This window comes from Oncorhynchus tshawytscha, linkage group LG12 (genome assembly GCF_018296145.1).
Source record: "Oncorhynchus tshawytscha isolate Ot180627B linkage group LG12, Otsh_v2.0, whole genome shotgun sequence".
Classification (NCBI taxonomy): domain Eukaryota; kingdom Metazoa; phylum Chordata; class Actinopteri; order Salmoniformes; family Salmonidae; genus Oncorhynchus; species Oncorhynchus tshawytscha.
In genome coordinates, this window is record NC_056440.1 from 55071324 (window position 1) to 55092645 (window position 21322).

The following is a 21322-nucleotide window of genomic DNA, read 5'->3' on the forward strand; positions in this document are numbered from 1 at the left end:
CAATATGTTTGGAACAATATCAAATCGCAATACATATAGAATTGTAAGAATTACAATACATTTTGTGTCAGCACCTAAGTATCGTGATACTATCTTTTGTAAGGGCAATTCCCAGCCCTAATAAAAAATGTATTCAAATGTGGATAACCTACCTATTACAATACTAGTCTATATGCTCATTCACACACATACAGTATCATCTAAATCTGCAGAGAGAAAGTGCAATATCTTCTATGAAGATAATAGCTATCTCATCCTGAGGAAAACATATGATGAGACGGCGCCGGAGAGGGATGGCTGTTATTTCATGGGCTCTTAACAAACCGTGCTATTTTGTTGGTTTTTTCACATTGTTTGTAACTCATTTTGTAAATAATGTTGCTGCTACCGTCTCTTATGACCGAAAAGACCTTCTGGACATCAGAACAGCGATTACTCACCACGAACTGGAAGAAGAATTGTTCTTTAATGAGTTGGACGAGAGGGATTTACTCCAGACACCCGAAAAGGCTCTCATCCCCTTCATTCGCAGGATAAAAAGATGGAGATATTGCGGAAGGAGATAGGGGTGCCTTGTAAGGATCCGGCAACAAGTGGCAAATCTGCCTTTGCCATCAGTACTATTGGCCAACGTACAGTCACTGGATAATAAAGTGGACGAACTACAAGCATGCATAGCCGACCAACGTGACATTAAAAACTGTAATATCTTATGTTTCACCGAGTCGTGGCTATACGATATGAATAACTTACAGCTGGAGGGTTATACACTGTACCGGCAGGATAGAACAGCAGCCTCTGGTAAGACACGGGGTGGCGGTCTATGTATATTTGTAAACAACAGCTGGTGCACGATATCTAAGGAAGTCTCTAGGTTTTGCTCATCTGAGGCAGAGTATCTCATGATAAGCTGCAGACCACACTATCTACCAAGAGAGTTTGCATCTATATTCTTCGTAGCTGTCTATTTACCCCCACAGACTGATGCTGGCACTAAAACCGCACTCAATGAGCTGTATAGGGCTATAAGCAAACAGGAAAATGCTCATCCAGAAGCGGCGCTCCTAGTGGCCGGGGACCTTAAAGCAGGGAAGCTTAAATCAGTTTGACCTAATTTCTACCAGCATGTTAAATGTGCAACCAGAGGGAAAATAAACTCTAGACCACCTTTACTCCACACACAGAGACCCGTACAAAGCTCTCCCTCGACCTCCATTTGGCAAATCTGACCATAATTCTATGCTCCTGATTCCTGCTTACAAGAACAAATTAAAACAGCAAGCACCAGTGACTCAGTCAATAAAAAAAAGTGGTCAGATGAAGCAGATGCTAAGCTACAGGACTGTATTGCAGCACAGACTGGAATATGTTCCCGGGATTCTTCCGATGGCATTGAGGATTACACCACATCAGTCACTGGCTTCATCAATAAGTGCATCGATGACATCGTCCCTACAGTGACTATACGTACATACCGCAACCAGAGGCTATGGATTACAGGCAACATCCACATTGAGCTAAAGGGTAGAGCTGCCGCTTTCAAGGAGCGGGATTCTAACCCGGAAGCTTACAAGGAATCCCCCTATGCCCCCCCGACGAACCAGGACTAAGATCGAATCGTACTACACCGGCTCCGGTCCTCGTCAGATGTGGCAGGGCTTGCAAACTATTACAGACTACAAAGGGAAGCGCAGCCTACAAGCCTACCAGAAGCCTACCAGAAGAGCTACATTACTTTTATGCTTGCATCGATGCAAGTAACACTGAAACATGCATGAGAGCATCAGCTGTTCCAGACGACTGTGTGATCACGCTCTCCGTAGCCGATGTGAGTAAGACTTTTAAACAGGTCAACATTCAGACTGATTACCAGGACATGTACTCTGAGCATGCGCTGACCAACTGGCAAGTGTCTTCACTGACATTTTCAAAATCTCCCTGTCTGAGTCTGTAATACGAACATGTTTCAAGCAGACCACCATGAACCCACCTGAACCCAAGAAAATTATGGTAACCTGCCTATTTTTTTAACCTTTATTTAACTAGGCAAGTCAGTTAAGAACAAATACGTATTTTCAATGACTGCCTAGGAACAGTGGGTTAAATGCCTTGTTCAGGGACAAAACGACAGATTTTTACCTTGTCAGCTCGGGGATTCGATCTTGCAACCTTTCGGTTACTAGTCCAACGCTCTAACCACTAGGCTACTACCGACCCACTCACATTTGTAGCCATGAAGTGCTACGAAAGGCTGGTCATGGCTCACAAGGCTGGTCATGGCTCACATCAACACCATTATCCCAGAAACCCTAGACCCACTCCAATTTGCATACCACCGCAACAGATCCACAGATGATGCAATCTCTATTGCACTCCACACTGCCCTTTCACACCTGGACAAAAGGAACACCTATGTGAGAATTCTATTCATTGACTACAGCTTAGCGTTCAACACCATAAAGCCCTCATAGCTCATCACTAAGCTAAGGATCCTGGGACTAAACACCTCCTACTGCAACTGGATCCTGGACTTCCTGACAGGCCACCCCCAGTTGGTAAGGGTAGGTAACAACATATCCAACACACTAATCCTCAACCCAGGGGCCCCTCAGGGGTGCGTGCTCAGTCCCCTCCTGTACTCCCTGTTCACTCATGACTGCATGGCCAGGCACGACTCCAACACCATCATTAAGTTTGATGATGACACAACAGTGGTAGGCCTGATCACTGACAATGACGAGACAGCCTATAGGGAGGCCAGAGACCTGGCTTTGTGGTGCAAGGACAACAACCTCTCCCGCAACGTGATCAAGACAAAGGAGATGATTGTAGACTACAGGAAAAGGAGGACTGAGTTCACCCCCATTCTCATCAGCGGGGCTGTAGTGGAGCAGGTTGAGAGCTTCAAGTTCCTTGGTGTCCACATCACCAACAAACTAACATGGTCCAAGCACACAAAGACAGTCGTGAAGAGGGCACGACAAAATCTATTCCCCCTCAGGAGACTGAGAAGATTTGCAATGGGTCCTCAGATCCTCAAAGGTTTCTACAGCTGCACCATCGAGAGCATGACTGGTTGGTTGGTTGCATCACTGCCTGGTATGGCAAGTGCTCGGCCTCTGACCGCAAGGCACTACAGAGGATAGTGCGTACGACCCAGTACATCACTGGGGCCAAGCTTCCTGTAATTCAGGACATCTATACCAGGCGGTGTCCGTGGAAGGCCCTAAAGATTGTCAAAGACTCCAGCCACCCCAGTCATAGACGGTTCTCTCTGCTACCGCATGACAAGCAGTACCGGAGCACCAAGTCTAGGTCCAAGAGGCTTCTTAACAGCTTCTACCCCAAGTCATAAGACTCCTGAACATCTAATCAAATGGATACCCCGACTATTTGCATTGTCCCCCTCTCTTTTACGCTGCTGCTACACTCTGCTTATTATCTATGCAAAGTCACTTTAATAACTCTACCTACATGTACATTTTTTTTTTAACCTTTATTTTACTAGGCAAGTCAGTTAAGAACAAATTCTTATTTTCAATGACGGCCTAGGAACAGTGGGTTAACTGCCTGTTCAGGGGCAGAACGACAGATTTTGTATTACCTCAATTACCTCGACTAACCGGTGCCCCCGCACATTGACTCTGTTCCGGTACCCCCTGTATATAACCTCACAACTGTTATTTTTACTGCTGCTCTTAAATTATTTATTACTTTTATTTCATTTATTTTTTAGGTGTATTTAAAAAAAACTGCATTGTTGGTTAAAGGGCTTGTAAGTAATCATTTCACTGTAAGGTCTTACACTGCATGTGACTAATAAAATTTGATTTGTTATGGGAATGCATTCCCCTTCTCCTTCCCCTTTGTCATGGTAAAAAGCAATGAAGTCAGCCAGACCTCCAGCCAGTTTATCCACTGTGAGGGGAAATTAGCAATCTAATGCAGCAGGAAATAGAGTCCAATCCCTCTTCCCTTTCATTCTCACCCACCGGGCCCTTTGTGTCTCTAGAAGGCCTAAACAACTGGTAAAATACGGGCACCATTAAAGTCAATGGTCCCTGAGACAATACTAGAGGTTAAGAGGGTTCCAAGGCTGTTGATTGTAAAGAGAGTATGGAGGAGGAAGGGAGTAGCGGAGAGAAACATCTACTGCCAATCAATATCATTCCATTAGGGTCAATTAATTAGATATGAATCCACACGGTAATATATTCACAAATGCCACCAATCAAAAACTTAGCCGCTCACTGAACGCAGCACCTGATCAAGTTCAAAGTCTGAGAATTAAATTGAGTGTGAATTAAATTAGACCCAATTACAATCATTCAAATGACGAGAGTCATTATCAACACATTATGCATGCTCTAATGATCTAATGGTTTGATTAATGGAACTCCGTGCCGATGCTAAATCTCACGTGGAGAGATAGATGAATATCTAGCCTTCCGACATCCCAGAAAATAATAAAGAAATGTAGTTAAGATTTTAATATCGCTCTCAGCAAAGCTTGTTCTCTCTTAACTGAAGGTCCCTCTACATCCTGAATCGATACTTGCTTTGAGATCATTTGAGCAAATACTGGGAGAAATTAAACCTCTCCAATAGGCGGTCATTGCGGTGTGCTTTTCATTCAGACACTAACATAGAAAGCCCTAAGCCTTGGTTATGACTCTTAATGAGAACCAGGCTTTTCATAAAGGCAGACTTAAAGCCTTTATCTGGAGAAATGCTTATTAAGATAAGACCTCCCTATCACACTACTGGCAGATGGATGTGTGTGTGTGTGTGCATGCACGTGCGTGTCCCTCATAGTCTGTTTATATACTGTTGTTAACTCACTGTGTACAGTACCAGACAAAAGATTGGACACACCTACTCATTGAAGGGTTTTTCTTATTTTTACTATTTTCTACATTGTAGAATAATACATCAAAACATCAAAACTACATCAAAACATCAAAACTATGAAATAACACATGTGGAATCACGTAGTAACCAAAAACGTGTTAAACAAATGAAAATATATTTTATATTTGAGATTCTTCAAAGTAGCCACCCTTTGCCTTGATTACAGCTTTGCACACTCTTGGCATTCTCTCAACCAGCTTCACCTGGAATGCTTTTCCAACAGTCTTGAGGGATTTCCCACCTATGCTGAGCACTTGTTGGCTGCTTTTCTTTCACTCTGCGGTCCAACTCATCCCAAACCATCTCAATTGGGTTGAGGTCGGGTGACTGTGGAGGCCAGGTCATCTGATGCAGCACTCCATCACTCTCCTTCTTGGTCAAATAGCCCTTACACAGCCTGGAGGTGTGTTGGGTCATTGTCCTGTTGAAAAACTAATGATAGTCCCACTAAACCCATACCAGACGGGATGGCGTATCGCTGCAGAATGCTATGGTAGCCATGCTGGTTAAGTGTGCCTTAAATTCTAAATAAATCAGAGACAGTGTCACCCGAAAAGCACCCCCACACCCAAGGGCGTTGTTAAGGGGGGGGGAAGGAAAATGAATGATTCATGGTGCCCTAGTGTCACGACTTCCGACGAAATCGGTCGCAATCCTTGTTTGGGCGGCGGTCGGCGTCACCGGTCTTCTAGCCATCGCCGCTCCACCTTTCATTTTCCATTTGTTTTGTCTTGTTTTCCCGCACACCTGGTTCACATTCCCTCATCAGACTAAATGTATATTACCCTCTGTTTCCCCCATGTCTGTGTGTGGAATTGTTCTTTGTGTAGGGTGTTACGTTATAGGCTGGCTTGCTCTAGGTTTGTTTCTAACCTAGGTTTGTTTGTTTTGTTTAATCCGGTTCATGTTACCGTGGTTGTGCTTTGTGCTGCCTCGCCTGTGCCTTTGGGCCAGGGTGTATATTAAAGTTCTCCTGTTATCACCCATCTCTGCTCTCCTGCGCCTGACTTCCGGGCAACCCATCACTCACCCTGTTACACCTAGCCTGGTAGGGGCCGCTAAATGTTTAGAGAATTATTTGTCTATCATTTGTTTTTAAATCTGTGATGAAAATGAATATGTATAACCATAATCAGGCATCTCTACCCAACCATCCCAAGATACTGTTTCAGAGTATTATCTGCTATGGTTTATCTTCTGTTGAACTTACTCAGGAATGACCACATAATGTCTTGACACTACAGTTGCAGTTTCTCTGTAGGTACCCCATTTACGTTTGCAGTCCACATGGTTCAGGATTTTCTTTATTTTGGGTATGTTATTTAAGCATATATTTAGGAATTATGCATAGGGCAGAAGAGGGTTAGCCTTGTTTATAAGAATTGGTAAATAAATGATTTAATCTGAAACATGGATCATTGGTAATTTCTTCATTAAAACGGAATACAATGCCATATATAAAAAAATATGTCACCAATTGTATAGTTGTTTATACACTGCTCAAAAAATAAAGGGAACACTAAAATAACACATCCTAGATCTGAATGAATGAAATATTCTTATGAAATACTTTTTTCTTTACATAGTTGAATGTGCTGCCAACAAAATCACACAAAAATTATCAATGGAAATCAAATTGATCAACCTATGGAGGTCTGGATTTGGAGTCACACTCAAAATTAAAGTGGAAAACCACACTACAGGCTGATCCAACTTTGATGTAATATCCTTAAAACAAGTCAAATGAGGCTCAGTAGAGTGTGTGGCCTCCACGTGCCTGTATGACCTCCCTACAACGCCTGGGCATGCTCCTGATGAGGTGGCGGATGGTCTCCTGAGGGATCTCCTCCCAGACCTGGACTAAAGCATCTGCCAACTCCTGGACAGTCTGTGGTGCAACGTGGCATTGGTGGATGGAGCGAGATGTCCCATCTGATGTCCCAGATGTGCTCAATTGGATTCAGGTCTGGGGAACGGGCGGGCCAGTTCATAGCATCAATGCCTTCCTCTTGCAGGAACTGCTGACACACTCCAGCCACATGAGGTCTAGCATTGTCTTGCATTAGGAGGAACCCAGGGCAAACCGTACCAGCATATGGTCTCACAAGGGGTCTGAGGATGTCATCTCGGTACCTAATGGCAGTCAGGCTACCTCTGGCGAGCACATGGAGGGCTGTGCGGCCCCCCCAAAGAAATGCCACCCCACACCATGACTGACCCACCGCCAAACCGGTCATGCTGGAGGATGTTGCAGGCAGCAGAACGTTCTCCACGGTGTCTCCAAACTCTGTCACGTCTGTCACATGTGCTCAGTGTGAACCTGCTTTCATCTGTGAAGAGCACAGGGCGCCAGTGGCAAATTTGCCAATCTTGGTGTTCTCTGGCAAATGCCAAACGTCCTGCACGGTGTTGGGCTGTAAGCACAACCCCCACCTGTGGACGTCGGGCCCTCATACCACCCTCATGGAGTCTGTTTCTGACCGTTTGAGCAGACACATGCACATTTGTGGCCTGCTGGAGGTCATTTTGCAGGGCTCTGGCAGTGCTCCTCCTGCTCCTCCTTGCACAAAGGCAGAGGTAGCGGTCCTGCTGCTGGGTTGTTGCCCTCCTACGGCCTCCTCCACATCTCCTGATGTACTGGCCTTTCTCCTGGTAGCGCCTCCATGCTCTGGACACTACGCTGACAGACACAACAAACCTTCTTGCCACAGCTCGCATTGATGTGCCATCCTGGATGAGCTGCACTACGTGAGCCACTTGTGTGGGTTGTAGACTCCGTCTCATGTTACCACTAGAGTGAAAGCACCGCCAGTATTCAAAAGTGACCAAAACATCAGCCAGGAAGCATAGGAACTGAGAAGTGGTCTGTGGTCACCACCTGCAGAACCACTCCTTTATTTGAGGTGTCTTGCTAATTGCCTATAATTTCCACCTGTTGTCTATTCCATTTGCACAACAGCATGTGAAATGTATTGTCAATCAGTGTTGCTTCCTAAGTGGACAGTTTGATTTCACAGAAGTGTGATTGACTTGGAGTTACATTGTGTTGTTTAAGTGTTCCCTTTATTTTTTTGAGCAGTGTAATGTTCAAAAATCTCATGACACAAACATTTTTGGTTCCTAATGTTAATATAGGCAAAGGATGAAGGTGGAAACTAGAATCTGCACAATTGGAGTATAGAGCAGCAGAAGCTTATAGTTATTAAATGTACTAATACATATTGTTCAGTACGTTATTTTAATCTGAAACATTCTGATTTCTATGTTAGGGAAGAACTTACCGAATTTAAACTTACCCTTGGAAAACTGTCCTTTCGTCTGATGAGTCCAAATTCAAAATTTTTGGTTCCAACCGCCGTGTCTTTGTGAGACGCAGAGTAGGTGAAAGGATGATCTCCGCATGTGTGGTTCCCACTGCGAAGCATGGAGGAGGAGGTGTGATGGTGTGGGCAGGGGCGTTGCCCATGAAAAAAACTTACCGTGCTGATTCTAGGTAAGTTTTTTTCATGGGCAACGCCCCTGCCCACACCATCACACTTCCTCCTCCATGCTTCGCGTGTTTCTTGGCCCAAGCAAGTCTCTTCTTATTATTGGTGTCCTTTAGTAGTCATTTCTTTGCAGAAATTCGACCATGGAGGTCTGATTCACGCTCTCCTCTGAACAGTTGATGTTGAGATGTGTCTGTTACTTGAACTTTGTGAAGCATTTATTTAATTAACTTATCCTCTGCAGCAGAGGTAACTCTGGGTCTTCTTTTCCTGTGGTGGTCTTCATGAGAGCCAGTTTCATCATAGTGCTTGATAGTTTTTGCGACTGTGCTTTAAGAAACTTCAAAAGTTCTTGACATTTTCCAGATTGACTGATCTTCATGTCTTAAAGTAATGATGGACTGTCGTTTCTCTTTGCTTATTTGAGCTGTTCTTGCAATAATATGGACTTGGTCTTTTACCAAATAGGGCTATCTTCTGTATACCACCCCTACCTTGTCACAACACAAGTGATTGGCTCAAACGCATTAAGAAGGAAAGAAATTCCACAAATTAACTTTTAACATGCCACACCTGTTAATTGAAATGCATTTCAGGTGACTACCTCATGAAGCTGGTCGAGAGAATGCCAAGAGTGTGCAAAGCTGTCATTACGGAAAAAGGTGGCTACTTTGAACAATCTTAAATATATTTTGTTTTAACACTTTTTGGTTACTACATAGTTCCATGTGTTATTTCATAGTTTATATGTCTTCACTATTATTCTACAATGTAGAAAATAGTAAAAAATAAAGAAAAACCCTTGAATGAGTAGGTGTGTCCAAACTTTGAATGATACTGTATATACTATATTGTCGACATACCTTATCCTAATATACCTACTACTGTACATAACACCCTAATTTGCTCCAGGGACGCTGTACTACTACGGGGGACCATGTAAAACAACACATTTCACTGCACCTATCCAGTGTATGTGACAATAAAATGAGAAAAAAAAAGAAATACAAATATTTTCCAAATTATACACATCACATGAAGTCTTTATATTCTCACTCTCACTCAATAAAATAAGAAATAGACATTTGTATTGTATTTGCAAGACATTCTACTGCACTGCTGGAGCTAGTAACACAAGCATTTCGCTGCACCTGCCGTGTGTGTGTGTGTGTGTGTGTGTGTGTGTGTGTGTGTGTGTGTGTGTGTGTGTGTGTGTGTTTACAGTGAGTGTGCGTGTGCGGACATGTCCATCAAAAGGTCTAACCAACAGTGTAGACTTTACCACTCTAACTGTGACAGAGTGACAGACAGATCAATGCTACAAATGGAGAAATGGAATAAGATATAATTACAAAAACGTGTGTATGGCTGAAATGAGGAAGGTTCATTTATCTCCAAAAATATAAACACAACATGCAACAATTTCTAAGATTATCGATACGTTCTAACTTCTTGTCAATGCTTAGACTTCATTCCTAGTTACCCCCACCAGACTGAGTGTAGACTTTACCGCTGAGATGCCATTGTGCTTTTTTCCATCCTCCTCTCTCTGTCAAATCAAATTGTATTTGTCAGATTCGCCGAATAAAACGAGTGTAGACTTTACAGTGAGATGCTTACTTACAAGCCCTTAACCAACAGTGTAGACTTTACCGTGAGATGCTTACTTACAAGCCCTTAACCAACAGTGTAGACTTTACAGTGAGATGCTTACTTAGTGTAGACTTTACCGTGAGATGCTTACTTACAAGCCCTTAACCAACAGTGTAGACTTTACCGTGAGATGCTTACTTACAAGCCCTTAACCAACAGTGTAGACTTTACCGTGAGATGCTGACTTACAAGCCCTTAACCAACAGTGTAGACTTTACCGTGAGATGCTGACTTACAAGCCCTTAACCAACAGTGTAGACTTTACCGTGAGATGCTGACTTACAAGCCCTTAACCAACAGTGTAGACTTTACCGTGAGATGCTGACTTACAAGCCCTTAACCAACAGTGTAGACTTTACCGTGAGATGCTTACTTACAAGCCCTTAACCAACAGTGTAGACTTTACCGTGAGATGCTGACTTACAAGCCCTTAACCAACAGTGTAGACTTTACCGTGAGATGCTGACTTACAAGCCCTTAACCAACAGTGTAGACTTTACCGTGAGATGCTTACTTACAAGCCCTTAACCAACAGTGTAGACTTTACCGTGAGATGCTTACTTACAAGCCCTTAACCAACAGTGTAGACTTTACCGTGAGATGCTGACTTACAAGCCCTTAACCAACAGTGTAGACTTTACCGTGAGATGCTGACTTACAAGCCCTTAACCAACAGTGTAGACTTTACCGTGAGATGCTGACTTACAAGCCCTTAACCAACAGTGTAGACTTTACCGTGAGATGCTGACTTACAAGCCCTTAACCAACAGTGTAGACTTTACCGTGAGATGCTGACTTACAAGCCCTTAACCAACAGTGTAGACTTTACCGTGAGATGCTTACTTACAAGCCCTTAACCAACAGTGCTGTTCAAGAAGAAGAAAACATTTACCAAGAAGACTAAAATGTTAAAAAAGTAAGAATAAAAGTAACACAATAAGAATAAGAATAACAAGCCTGTATACAGTCACTTCCACCGCCAAGGATAAATGAACCAGCAACATTGCAGTTAGATATTGAGGGAGGGAAAGAGGGAAAGGAGAGGAGGAAGTGAAATAGAGACAGAGAAACAATAGAGGAGAATGGGGGGGGTGTGATGTGCTCCCTGGAGATCAAAGAAAACACACTCCTGAAAATACTCTGTAAAGAAGTGCTATGAATGCATAGAAGACAAACACACACACACCCTTCCCCCATGCACACACACACACACACACACATTCTCCTTTCACCTTATACACAACACACATCCTCGTTCAGAGGCATTCTCTAAATACACAGGCAATGTTTTGTATAGTGAGCAGCATTTATACACCATAGACAAGGAGTGGCAGTGACGCCCTTTGACTGTGACAAACACACACACACACACACACAGCATTGATGGCCTTGACTACCTCCTTCCTGCCGGTTTGGCAATTGTGCCACTCTGGCTGTATTCACTGCTCAGCAACAGAGGGAGAGGTGATGCAGTACATAACGTATGCACACCACTAGAGGCCAGTAGAGTCTGCATGTGTACTGTTCATTGCAAGCAAATATGTCAGTGTGGCAAGTAATTTGCCTGGAAAGATGATTTCCCTCTCTCATAAAGACTAGGGATGTGCATATTTTCCTTTCAAGACAATTCTATACGTATCTAGATGCATAGGCTCCGATACAGCAACGATACGTTTTGGTTTTAAAATGATTCGGTGCGGTTAGGTTTGATTAGAGGACGAGTCGTCGCGATTCGGATCGACGTGATACAATTTGATGCACCAACATTTGTTGCATGAACATTTTCCAAATCTAAAATTCAAATCTTCTGCTGATGGAGCTCATAAGCTGGGTCTCTCTGAGATGGATCTGTCTGAGCTGACTTCTGTGTGTGTTTGTGGGTACGTGTGTGGTGTGTGTAAATCACCACAACAAAAAACAGCCCCCAGACCATTATTCCTCCTCCACCAAACTTTACAGTTGGCACTATGCATTGGGGCAGGTAGCGTTCTCCTGGCATCCGCCAAACCCAGATCCGTCCATCGGACTGCCATATGGTGAAGTGTGATTCATCACTCCAGAGAACGCGTTTCCACTGCTCCAGAGTCCAATGGCGTTGAGCTTTACACCACTCAAGCTGACTCTTGGCATTGCGCATGGTGATCTTAGGCTTGTGTGCAGCTGCTCGGCCATGTAACACCATTTCATGAAGCTCCCGACGAACAGTTCTTGTGCTGACGTTGCTTCCAGAAGCAGTTTGGAACTCGGTAGTGAGTGTTGCAACTGAGGACAGACAACATTTTTACTCACTTCAGCAGTCGGCCATCCCTTTCTGTGAGCTTGTGTGGCCTACCACTTCGCGTCTAAGCCGTTGTTGCTCCTAGACATTTCTACTTCACAATAACAGCACTAACAGTTGACTGGGGCAGCCCTAGCAGGGCAGAAATTTGACGAAACTGACTTGTTGGAAAGGTGGCATCCTATGCCGGTGCCATGTTGAAAGTCACTGAGCTCTTCAGTAAGACCATTCTACTGGCAATGTTTGTCTATGGAGATTGCATGGCTGTGTGCTCGGTGTTATACACCTGTCAGCAATGGTGTTGCTGAAATAACTGAATCTACTAATTTGAATAGGGTGTCCACATACTTTTGTATATACGTCTATGGTGTATGTACTATGTAGGCACCTGAGCTGAGCCATAAAAGGTCACTATTAGATTAGGGGGACAATGTTCCCTTTTATTTTTGTCTCCCCCACTTTGGTTCTGAAATCACCAGCACCCACTAACTAACTTGTCATTTTTGCAGATGAAGTGTTTTAGCTAGTAATGTATCAATATTTATCATTTACAAATTAGCTATGACATGGCCAATATAGGACTTTGGATTCACCCGTCTCAAAATCTAATGGTTTTGACTGTTTAGGGAGTTTTTAGAGAGTAATCTTCTCTTCTCCTCTTGCTTCAACCATACAGTGCGCTGCACAAAAGTGCTTGTTGTCCTCGTTATATCAAAAAATGTACATATACACTGATTGTTTAAGCAAAACTACCAAAACTATTGCTGATGGTGAACTTCAACAATCAAAATAAAATATATTGAAAACCCCGTTCAGCATGTAGCCAGATGTGAGTTGTGCCTCGGGTAGCTTACTTTTATTCCGTTGTGAGCCGGAAAATCCCCCCGACAGAATCCCTCCCACCCATTCGCGTGAACACGCATACACTCAATTCTTCAATGCTGCAACTTGCTTGCTAGTTGAGATTTCTGCTCTTCACTCCGTTGTCAGTTTACCCTACATTTCACTGATTTTAGTAGCACAAAGCATGTTGTGTGTGTCCTTCAAGGCAGCTGTCAATGATTACGTTATGCTGCGTTTAATTTGGATTTTTTTTTATGGCGGTTTGATTGCGGGGGAGGCACTAGTAATGTCTGCAGTTTTCGGTTTGGCTATTTGTTTCAAGTGTATTCGTCTGTAAAAATGCGTTCTGCTACTAAAATCAGTGAAATATAGACTAAACTGACAACGGAGAGAAGAGCAGAAATCTCAACTAGCAAGCAAGTCACAGCAATGAAGAATTGAGAGGGGGGGGGAGACAATTCTGGCAGGGGGGAGATTTTCCGGCACAACACCTGTTCCTGTTAAACACAATTTTCAACAGCGAATAGATAACAATAAACCAGCAAACGGCTGGCTAGCTCTCGTTGTTCGGAGAGCGGAACTGGGGCACAGCGCACAGTTTAATCTTTGAGTTTGACTATATCTCACTCTTCTGCTGGGATATTGCCTGGGGTTGTTCGGCATGCAACATTACTGTCAACACAGTGACATGCAGTTCGACACAAAATACGGGAGGTATTTTCGGAAGGTAGAGGTAAGAACGAATGTAATATCAGCAAAACATTTGAGCGAACCGGCGATTCTAAACATTTGAATCGATTTCCTGGCCAGTGCATGCTACGATTTAGATTGGTTAGGGGTCCGCGGGCCGATGCACTTGTATCTTAAACATTTGAATCGATTTCCTGGCCAGTGTATGCTACGATTTGGATTGGTTAGGGGTCCGCGGGCCGATGCACTTGTATCTTAAACATTTGAATCGATTTCCTGGCCAGTGCATGCTACGATTTGGATTGGTTAGGGGTCCGCGGGCCGATGCACTTGTATCTTAAACATTTTCATTCGAGAGATACACATACACACATGTAAAGGTGCACACACACACACGCTTTGTGCGGTATATATTTATGGCCATCTGGTCAACCACGTCGCTCTCTCCGTCTCTCTGCATTATGCATGATCTCAGAGAGTACTTTCAGAGAGAAGAGAGTGTGTGAATGTGCGTTTTAGAAACTTGTAGACATTTCCCCCATTTAACCCAGCCGGTCTGGGACAGTGAGTGCATGTGTGTGTGTGTAGACTATATTTTACAAACAGTGCATATGACAGCGAAGGGTCATGTGGCCTGGTATATGACTGATACTCCTCTCTTCCTAATCCCAGATTACAGCTAATGTCCCCCTCAATCATTGACAATCTACACTACATGACCAAAAGTATGCGGACACCTGCTTGTCGAACATCTCATTCCAAAATCATGGGGATTGATATGGTGTTGGTTCCCCCCTTTGCTGCTATAACAGCCTCCACTCTTCTGGGAAGGCGTTCCACTGGATGTTGGAACATTTGCTGCGGGCTCTTGCCTCCATTCAGCCACAAGAGCATTAGTGAGGTCGGCGCTGATGTTGGGCGATTAGGCCTGTCTTGCAGTTGGCGTTCCAATTCATCCCAAAGGTGTTCGATGGGGTTGAGGTCAGGGCTCTATGCAAGCCAGTTAAGCTCTTCCACACCAATCTCAACAAACAATTTCTGTATAGACCTCTCTTTGTGGACGGGGATATTGTCATGCTGAAACAGGAAAGGGCCTTCCTCAAACAGTTGCCACAAAGTTGGAAGCACAGAATCGTCTAGAATGTCATTGTATGCTGTAGCGGTAAGATTTCCCTTCACTGGAACTAAGGCCTGGCCCGAACAATGAAAAACAGCCCCCAGACCATTATTCCTCCTCAACCAAACTTTGGTAGGTAGCCTTCTCCTGGCATCCGCCAAACCCAGATTCGTCGGACTGCGTGATGGTGAAGAGTGATTCTTCCCTCCAGAGAACGCATTTCCACAGCTCCAGAGTCCAGTGGCAGCGAGCTTTACACCACTCCAGCCGACGGTTGGCATTGCGCATGGTGATCTTAGGCTTGTGTGCGGCTGCTAAGCCATGGAAACCCATTTCATGAAGCTCCCAACAAACAGGTCTTGCTTCCAGAGGCAGTTTGGAACTCGGGAAATGAGTGTTGCAAACGAGGACAGAAAAGTTCAATAACATATATTCATCCAAGAAAATTGAAGGAGAAAGGGAGAGAGAATGAGGGGGCCCGAAAGAGTCGGAGGCAAACAGCGAGAGAGGGAGCGAGAGAAATGTACAATTATTCGAGGGAATGGAAGCCCCACAGCAATCAGAACCCTCTAGAGATGATCAACTCATTCCCTCTTTATCACCTGGTTAGTGTCTGTCCATCAGAGTCTGTGATCGGATTCACCCAGGAGGGGATAGAGAGAGCAGAGAGAGGCCATGGCCAGACCCCACGCAGCCATGGAGAATTGTGTTATCTCTGGACCAATACAAATGTTCTGTTCCCAACTCTCTTGCCTCTGCTCTCCTATGGGGAGGAAAGGAGAGGAGAAAAGAGTAAAGACAACGGGGGAGAGAGGAAAAGGGAGAAGAAATTGATGAGGCTGAGGGAAGCATGCTGTTCCCAGGCAATTAGTCTGTGTAATTAGGCTGTAGTGAAGGAAACCATGGTTGGCCTGGGTAGATTAACTACTGAATTCTGCTACAGAGGCAAAGTCTACAAGTCTCATAGGGATTGGGCCACCACACAGCACCCTCTGACAGGACTGGATGGAGATGTCTCACTTTTTTTGGAGACTCGACTAACACACGTATACTCTAAACACATGCACACGCAGCTGCAGCCTGTGGGTAGTGATCCATGGCCTATAGTCACAGCAGTGGCATGGCTGTCTCTCTCTGTTAGACTGAGCTAATGTCACCCCAGCAAAGAACCAGCCACCTAAAATACACAACCCTCCAGTAAAGAAGGAACTACAACACACACACACACACAACCTGATCTGAATCTTGAGGGAGAGAGGGAGAGAGAGAGGGAGAGAGAGAGAGAGAAAAAACAAGAGGAGAGAGAGAGAGAGAGAGAGAGAGAGGAAAATATGATGACACGAGCAGGGTAGTGCAGTCCCGAATGGCTCATCCTTTCCTAGCAGTTGATATTCTGTAGGGTTAAACCATACCACCTCCATATCCCCGAGTCACAACAGAAGTGTGGGTGATCAGGGGTTAATCTAGCCAGTTGATGGTGAGGACTGCTGCCGTATCAACGTCACACACACAGAGACAGAGAGACAGAGAGAGAAAATGCGATGAGATACCTTAACACACCACACAATCAGTAAGGCACATGTAATAACGAAAGGGATGAATTGTGGACAGTGTGTTATTAAATTGTTATGGTGACGATATTTCTGCTCTATTTTTAAAGTCGCTCCAAGTCACGTTTTGGTACGGACACGTTGCCAAGCACTTGCTCGGAACACACTCAAATGCGCACACGCACGCACACACAAACACGCTTGCGTCTCGTTCCCCCCACTGCACAGCCTTACATGGCATTCAAGCGATCGCTCTCTCCACGGAGGCATTTCTGCAGCGTTGCTAAGCAGACCCATAATTCACAAACAAACCAAAACATCCACCCCCTGCTATCCTGAGAGTCTATTTGCCTTGCTAGCCTGCCTGGACACTGGCAGAGTCAAATGCCAAGACACTTTTACATTCACGGAGGCAGCCTCCCCTTCAAGAGTATGCATTCAGGGAATCACATCACTTCCCTGAAGGGGTAACACATCAATGCAGAACCACCCACCCACAGATACTTCCTATTACACAGTTAAAACAGCAGAGCAAACACACATACCTTTGTGGAATAGAGCTAGGGAGAGTGAGGGAAGGAGGTGCGGGATAAAGGGAGTGATAGAGAGAGACGGACAACAGGGCGAGGAGGGACGGAGGCAAAAGAGAGGAAAACCGGAGTGACAGAAGACGAGATCGACGAAGCAGTGTCTCACGCTCTCTAACCTGAGTGTCAATACCACCGTCTGTCGCTGGAGCGCGCCTGGTTTTGGGGCGCCCCTGGTGGTGTCCCGAGCCCCCCTGGGGGCCCACCGTGAGAACGTGTCTGTCGGAGGGCTTGAGGGGCACGGGCAGTGGTAGGGGCAGGGTGAGGGGTCGCGAGGGCACCTGTGGAATGGGCAGAGCGCTGTGCACCGGCTTGGGCAGTCCCGACTTCATCTTAGAGGCCAGCAGAATGGCAGGCATCTTCCTCCGGGGCACCAAATAGTCTCAGACACACACACACACACACGGTAATGTCCGACCACACTCAAGCAGTTAAGCTGACGCTGTCCTCCCAGTAAGCAAACAGTCTTAGCAGCTGGAATAAAAGAGTGGGATAATGGGACACAGTCAATGTGTTGGGAAGTGTCCGTGTGGTCTTTCTGAATCCTGACGCTCCTATCTATAAGAGGAGAGATCAGTGGAGTCTCTATCCGACAGTGGGAGCAATAGTTCAGGTCCAGCTCCCTCCCTAAGATCCCACCTGTTCCCTGCTCTGGAATACCGCTATTCCCAGTCTCTCATTGGGAATTCCCTGTACTCTGACGGAGGAGCTGGCAGTGTTCCATTTCCCCGGATTCAGTGAGTATTCGTATTCTCTTCCTGGTTTAGCGGAGTTAATTATCTCCTCCGGATGAGAGACGGAAAAACTCTTTGCTTCCCTCGAGGAAATGAGGAGGAAGAAGGGAACGAGGGAAAGGAAGAAGAAAAGAAAAAAAACGAGAGAACAGCAACGGAGGACCACTCGCGTCGGCGATCGCTCTGCCTGTGACTGCACTCTCTCTATGCCTCCTCCTCTCTATCTCCCTCCCCAGTATTGGCCCTGTAGCAGGTGTGGCTTAGGGATAGTGGAGGACAGACATGTTTGGATGACAGCCTTAGGCATTCTCTCTCTCTACCTCTCTCTCTCTCGTCTCCACTGCCACCCTCCTTCTTCATTCTCCCGCCCTCCCTCCTCCCAGTTTTGTAAGACTGGATGAGAGGACTAGAGTGAGAGTTGTAGCCACTGTAGACGCAGGCAATGCACTCCATACAGTCATACACACTGTGCAGACCAAGACCAACTGCTGAGATACACATTGTTACACAAAAAAGTGTGTGTGTGTGTAAATAGCTCTGTGTGTGTGTGTGCGTGCGTGTCCCCACAAGAATAGAAACAAAGCGCTTTTCTAGGAGGTTTAGGGTTAGAATTAAGTTTAGTATTAGGAGCTAGGGTTTGCTTTAGGGTTAGGGAAAATAATATTTTGAATGGGAATGAATTGTGTCCCCCCACAAGGTTAATTGTTCAAGACTGTGTGTGTGTGTTCGAGACTGTCGGGCTCTGGGCCACTCATGTGTTAGATTTCTTCTAGGAAAGGATGAGCCATTCGGGACTGCTGCACTACCCTGCTCATGTCAATTCTCTCTCTCTCTCTCTCTCCCCTTTTGTATTCCAAATGACACTGGCACAGTTAAAAGCAGGATCAAACATGATGTTGTCTGTGACACGTAACATGTAACACAACGCGACACTAGATGCTTTCTCAGGTCTCGGATTCTTATGGATCTGTGCCCAGTGAGAGGAGACTAGACCACGAATAGAGATAGGCCCTAATGTACTAACAATCTTACTCTATATCAGGCTACAGAGCTTATGCAAATGATAGAGGATTAATCTTCTCTGGAGCTAAAGTTCAATGTGACGGGATAACAGCAACAGCAGAGCAGTAGCCTAAACGCATTAAAAGACACTCTCTAATCACAAGGCAAAGGGAGAGAATGAAAGAACGCAACAAAACACACACAAAGTGAATGCAGATTTGGGCGATGACATCATTGGGTCCTTTTTGTTGAGGTGAGGCAGTACCCCCACCCCCTTGGTATATTAATGATACATCCTATTAGCATAATCCTAAATCATGGAAACGTTCCCTCATATCTGATTATGAGTGTGTGTGTGTGTCTAAATCTCTCTCTATGGTCAAAGCGTTGCAAAAATGTTGTTCCTTGCTGAAAGATGTCTTCGGTTGCCTAGGCAACGTCCCCTCCCTGCAGCAGCACCAGCAGATGCAGTCGGGAGCGGAGGTCATTTGTTGTTGTTGCTGCTATTTGAATGGATATCACGTTGACCGCAGCCAGTCGGCTGACCAAAAACCCCGTCCTTCAAAATTCCATGACCGTGACAGCCCAAGCGCGTGTGACGCTGACAATGTAAGGTGCGCCGTTAAAGAAAGTGTCACCATAACAACGGAATGTTCCACTATTCCATGATTTCCCCACGACTCCTAGCAACCAACATGTGTCACAGCCAAGCTCTGGAAAAACTCTCCGGAGAAAATGAGAGAAGAAGAAGGAAAAGAAAAACACTGTCTTTATGTGATTTCATCTTTGAAGTTAGCTGGAGGACAGTCCAGTGCATTCTAATAATACATTCTGATAATACATCAAGCCTACTGTAAAATGTGTTATTTCCAATGTAATAACAAACACCCCTTGGTACAGCCATAGAGATACAATGACACCAATGTGAATATATTTACTATGTATCTATTTACCTCCCTATTCTTATAGCCTACAATTGTGTGTGTGGGAAGATAAAAGGCAGGGTATTTGTTGAGTTAAACCAGTGTGTTGGCTTACATTAAACCCTTATCCAAACATGGACTTCTCTGATGATTCGGTCAACTGAAAAGTGCAAGCCATCTTCTCAAAAGAAGACACACACACACACACACTTCCATGTTGTTTTCTTAATCCGAGTGGCAGACCTTTTTAATCGAAGCAAGTGTGTGTGTAGCAAGTGTGTGTGTGTGGGGGTGTGTGTGTGTGTGTGTGTGCACGCCCGCGTGATACTCTCCATCTGTCCTGGGTTGGTGAGTGAATAGATTGGTTGGGCTGGGTCGAGCTGTAGATTCACCAGCGCAACAGTGAAAATGTCAAGCATGGCTCTGTCTCTGGGTGTCGCACTGAACATACAGTGGGGAGAACAAGTATTTGATACACTGCCGATTTTGCAGGTTTTCCTACTTACAAAGCATGTAGAGGTCTGTCATTTTTATCATAGGTACATTTCAACTGTGAGACGGAATCTAAAACAAATATCCAGAAAATCACATTGTACGATTTTTAAGTAATTAATTTGCATTTTATTGCATGACATAAGTATTTGATACATCAGAAAAGCAAAAAAAAAAATACAGACCTCTACATGCTTTGTAAGTAGAAAAACCCGCAAAATCGGCAGTGTATCAAATACTTGTTCTCCCCACTGTAGCTCACTGTCACGACACACAACCATATCACATCCCCACAGCGAAGGTCTCGGATTCTTTTGAGATAATAAGGAAGAAAAGAAATAGACATTTGATTGTTCACTCGCACTTAGAGGGAGATGACCTAGAAAATCAACTGAGGCCACAGAGAAAACAGGCCACTAAGGGAAAGTGTGTGTATCGGTCTGAATATAGCTGTGTGTGTGTGTGTGTGGGGGGGCTAGACAGAGAGCAATGGGGAGTCCAGTCCCTTCCTGTCACATGTCGCCTATGAAGGTCATCACTCTGGGGTGTGTTTTCTCTTTCCAAACAAGCCCCCAACCCCGGGCACACACACACACACAAACCAGACGGCGGCATAAACACAGACAACACTCCCAGCAGCACCTAAACAACACATCACATCCAATAACCACAAGGAGGCCAAGCGGGGGACATAGGACTCCCCACTGTGTGTGTAACTGTTTTCTCATGTAAAAAACAGAATGTCCACTTGCAGAGAGAGAGAGAGACTGCTCCATATTAGGTGTTAATGAAACTGGCATAATTGATAAGGACTGCATTACCTCATCTAATATCCACATGCAAACACACACACACACACACACTTTCTAATTACACTATCCTTTCAAAAGTGCATTAATTGAAATAAAAGGGGGGGGGACACTGTTCTCCTGAGAATGATAATGAAGAACCTATTAGCCACAAAATACACCATCTAGCCAGTAACCGCAGCCCGTAAGCTAGAGTAGCTATAAGCCTATTACCCTCAACCAATGTCACAGTCAGTCATTCCATT

General features: G+C 44.8%; 1 protein-coding gene across 8 annotated transcripts in view; it reads right to left on the reverse strand.

The window, feature by feature from the left end:
* nav2a (neuron navigator 2a) overlaps positions 1–18076 on the reverse strand; it is a 131112-nt gene extending 113036 nt beyond the window's left edge. For 3 of the 8 annotated variants that reach the window (XM_042330769.1, XM_042330771.1, XM_042330768.1), the window contains exon 1: positions 17237–18072. In XM_042330769.1, coding sequence (XP_042186703.1) covers positions 17237–17476 — 240 coding nt within the window. In that variant the 5' untranslated portion in view covers positions 17477–18072. Of the gene's footprint in view, positions 1–17236 lie in introns of all 8 variants that reach the window. The other 5 variants (XM_042330775.1, XM_042330772.1, XM_042330770.1 and 2 more) reach the window with 4 other exon arrangements.
* Between the last annotated feature and the right edge of the window lie 3246 nt (positions 18077–21322).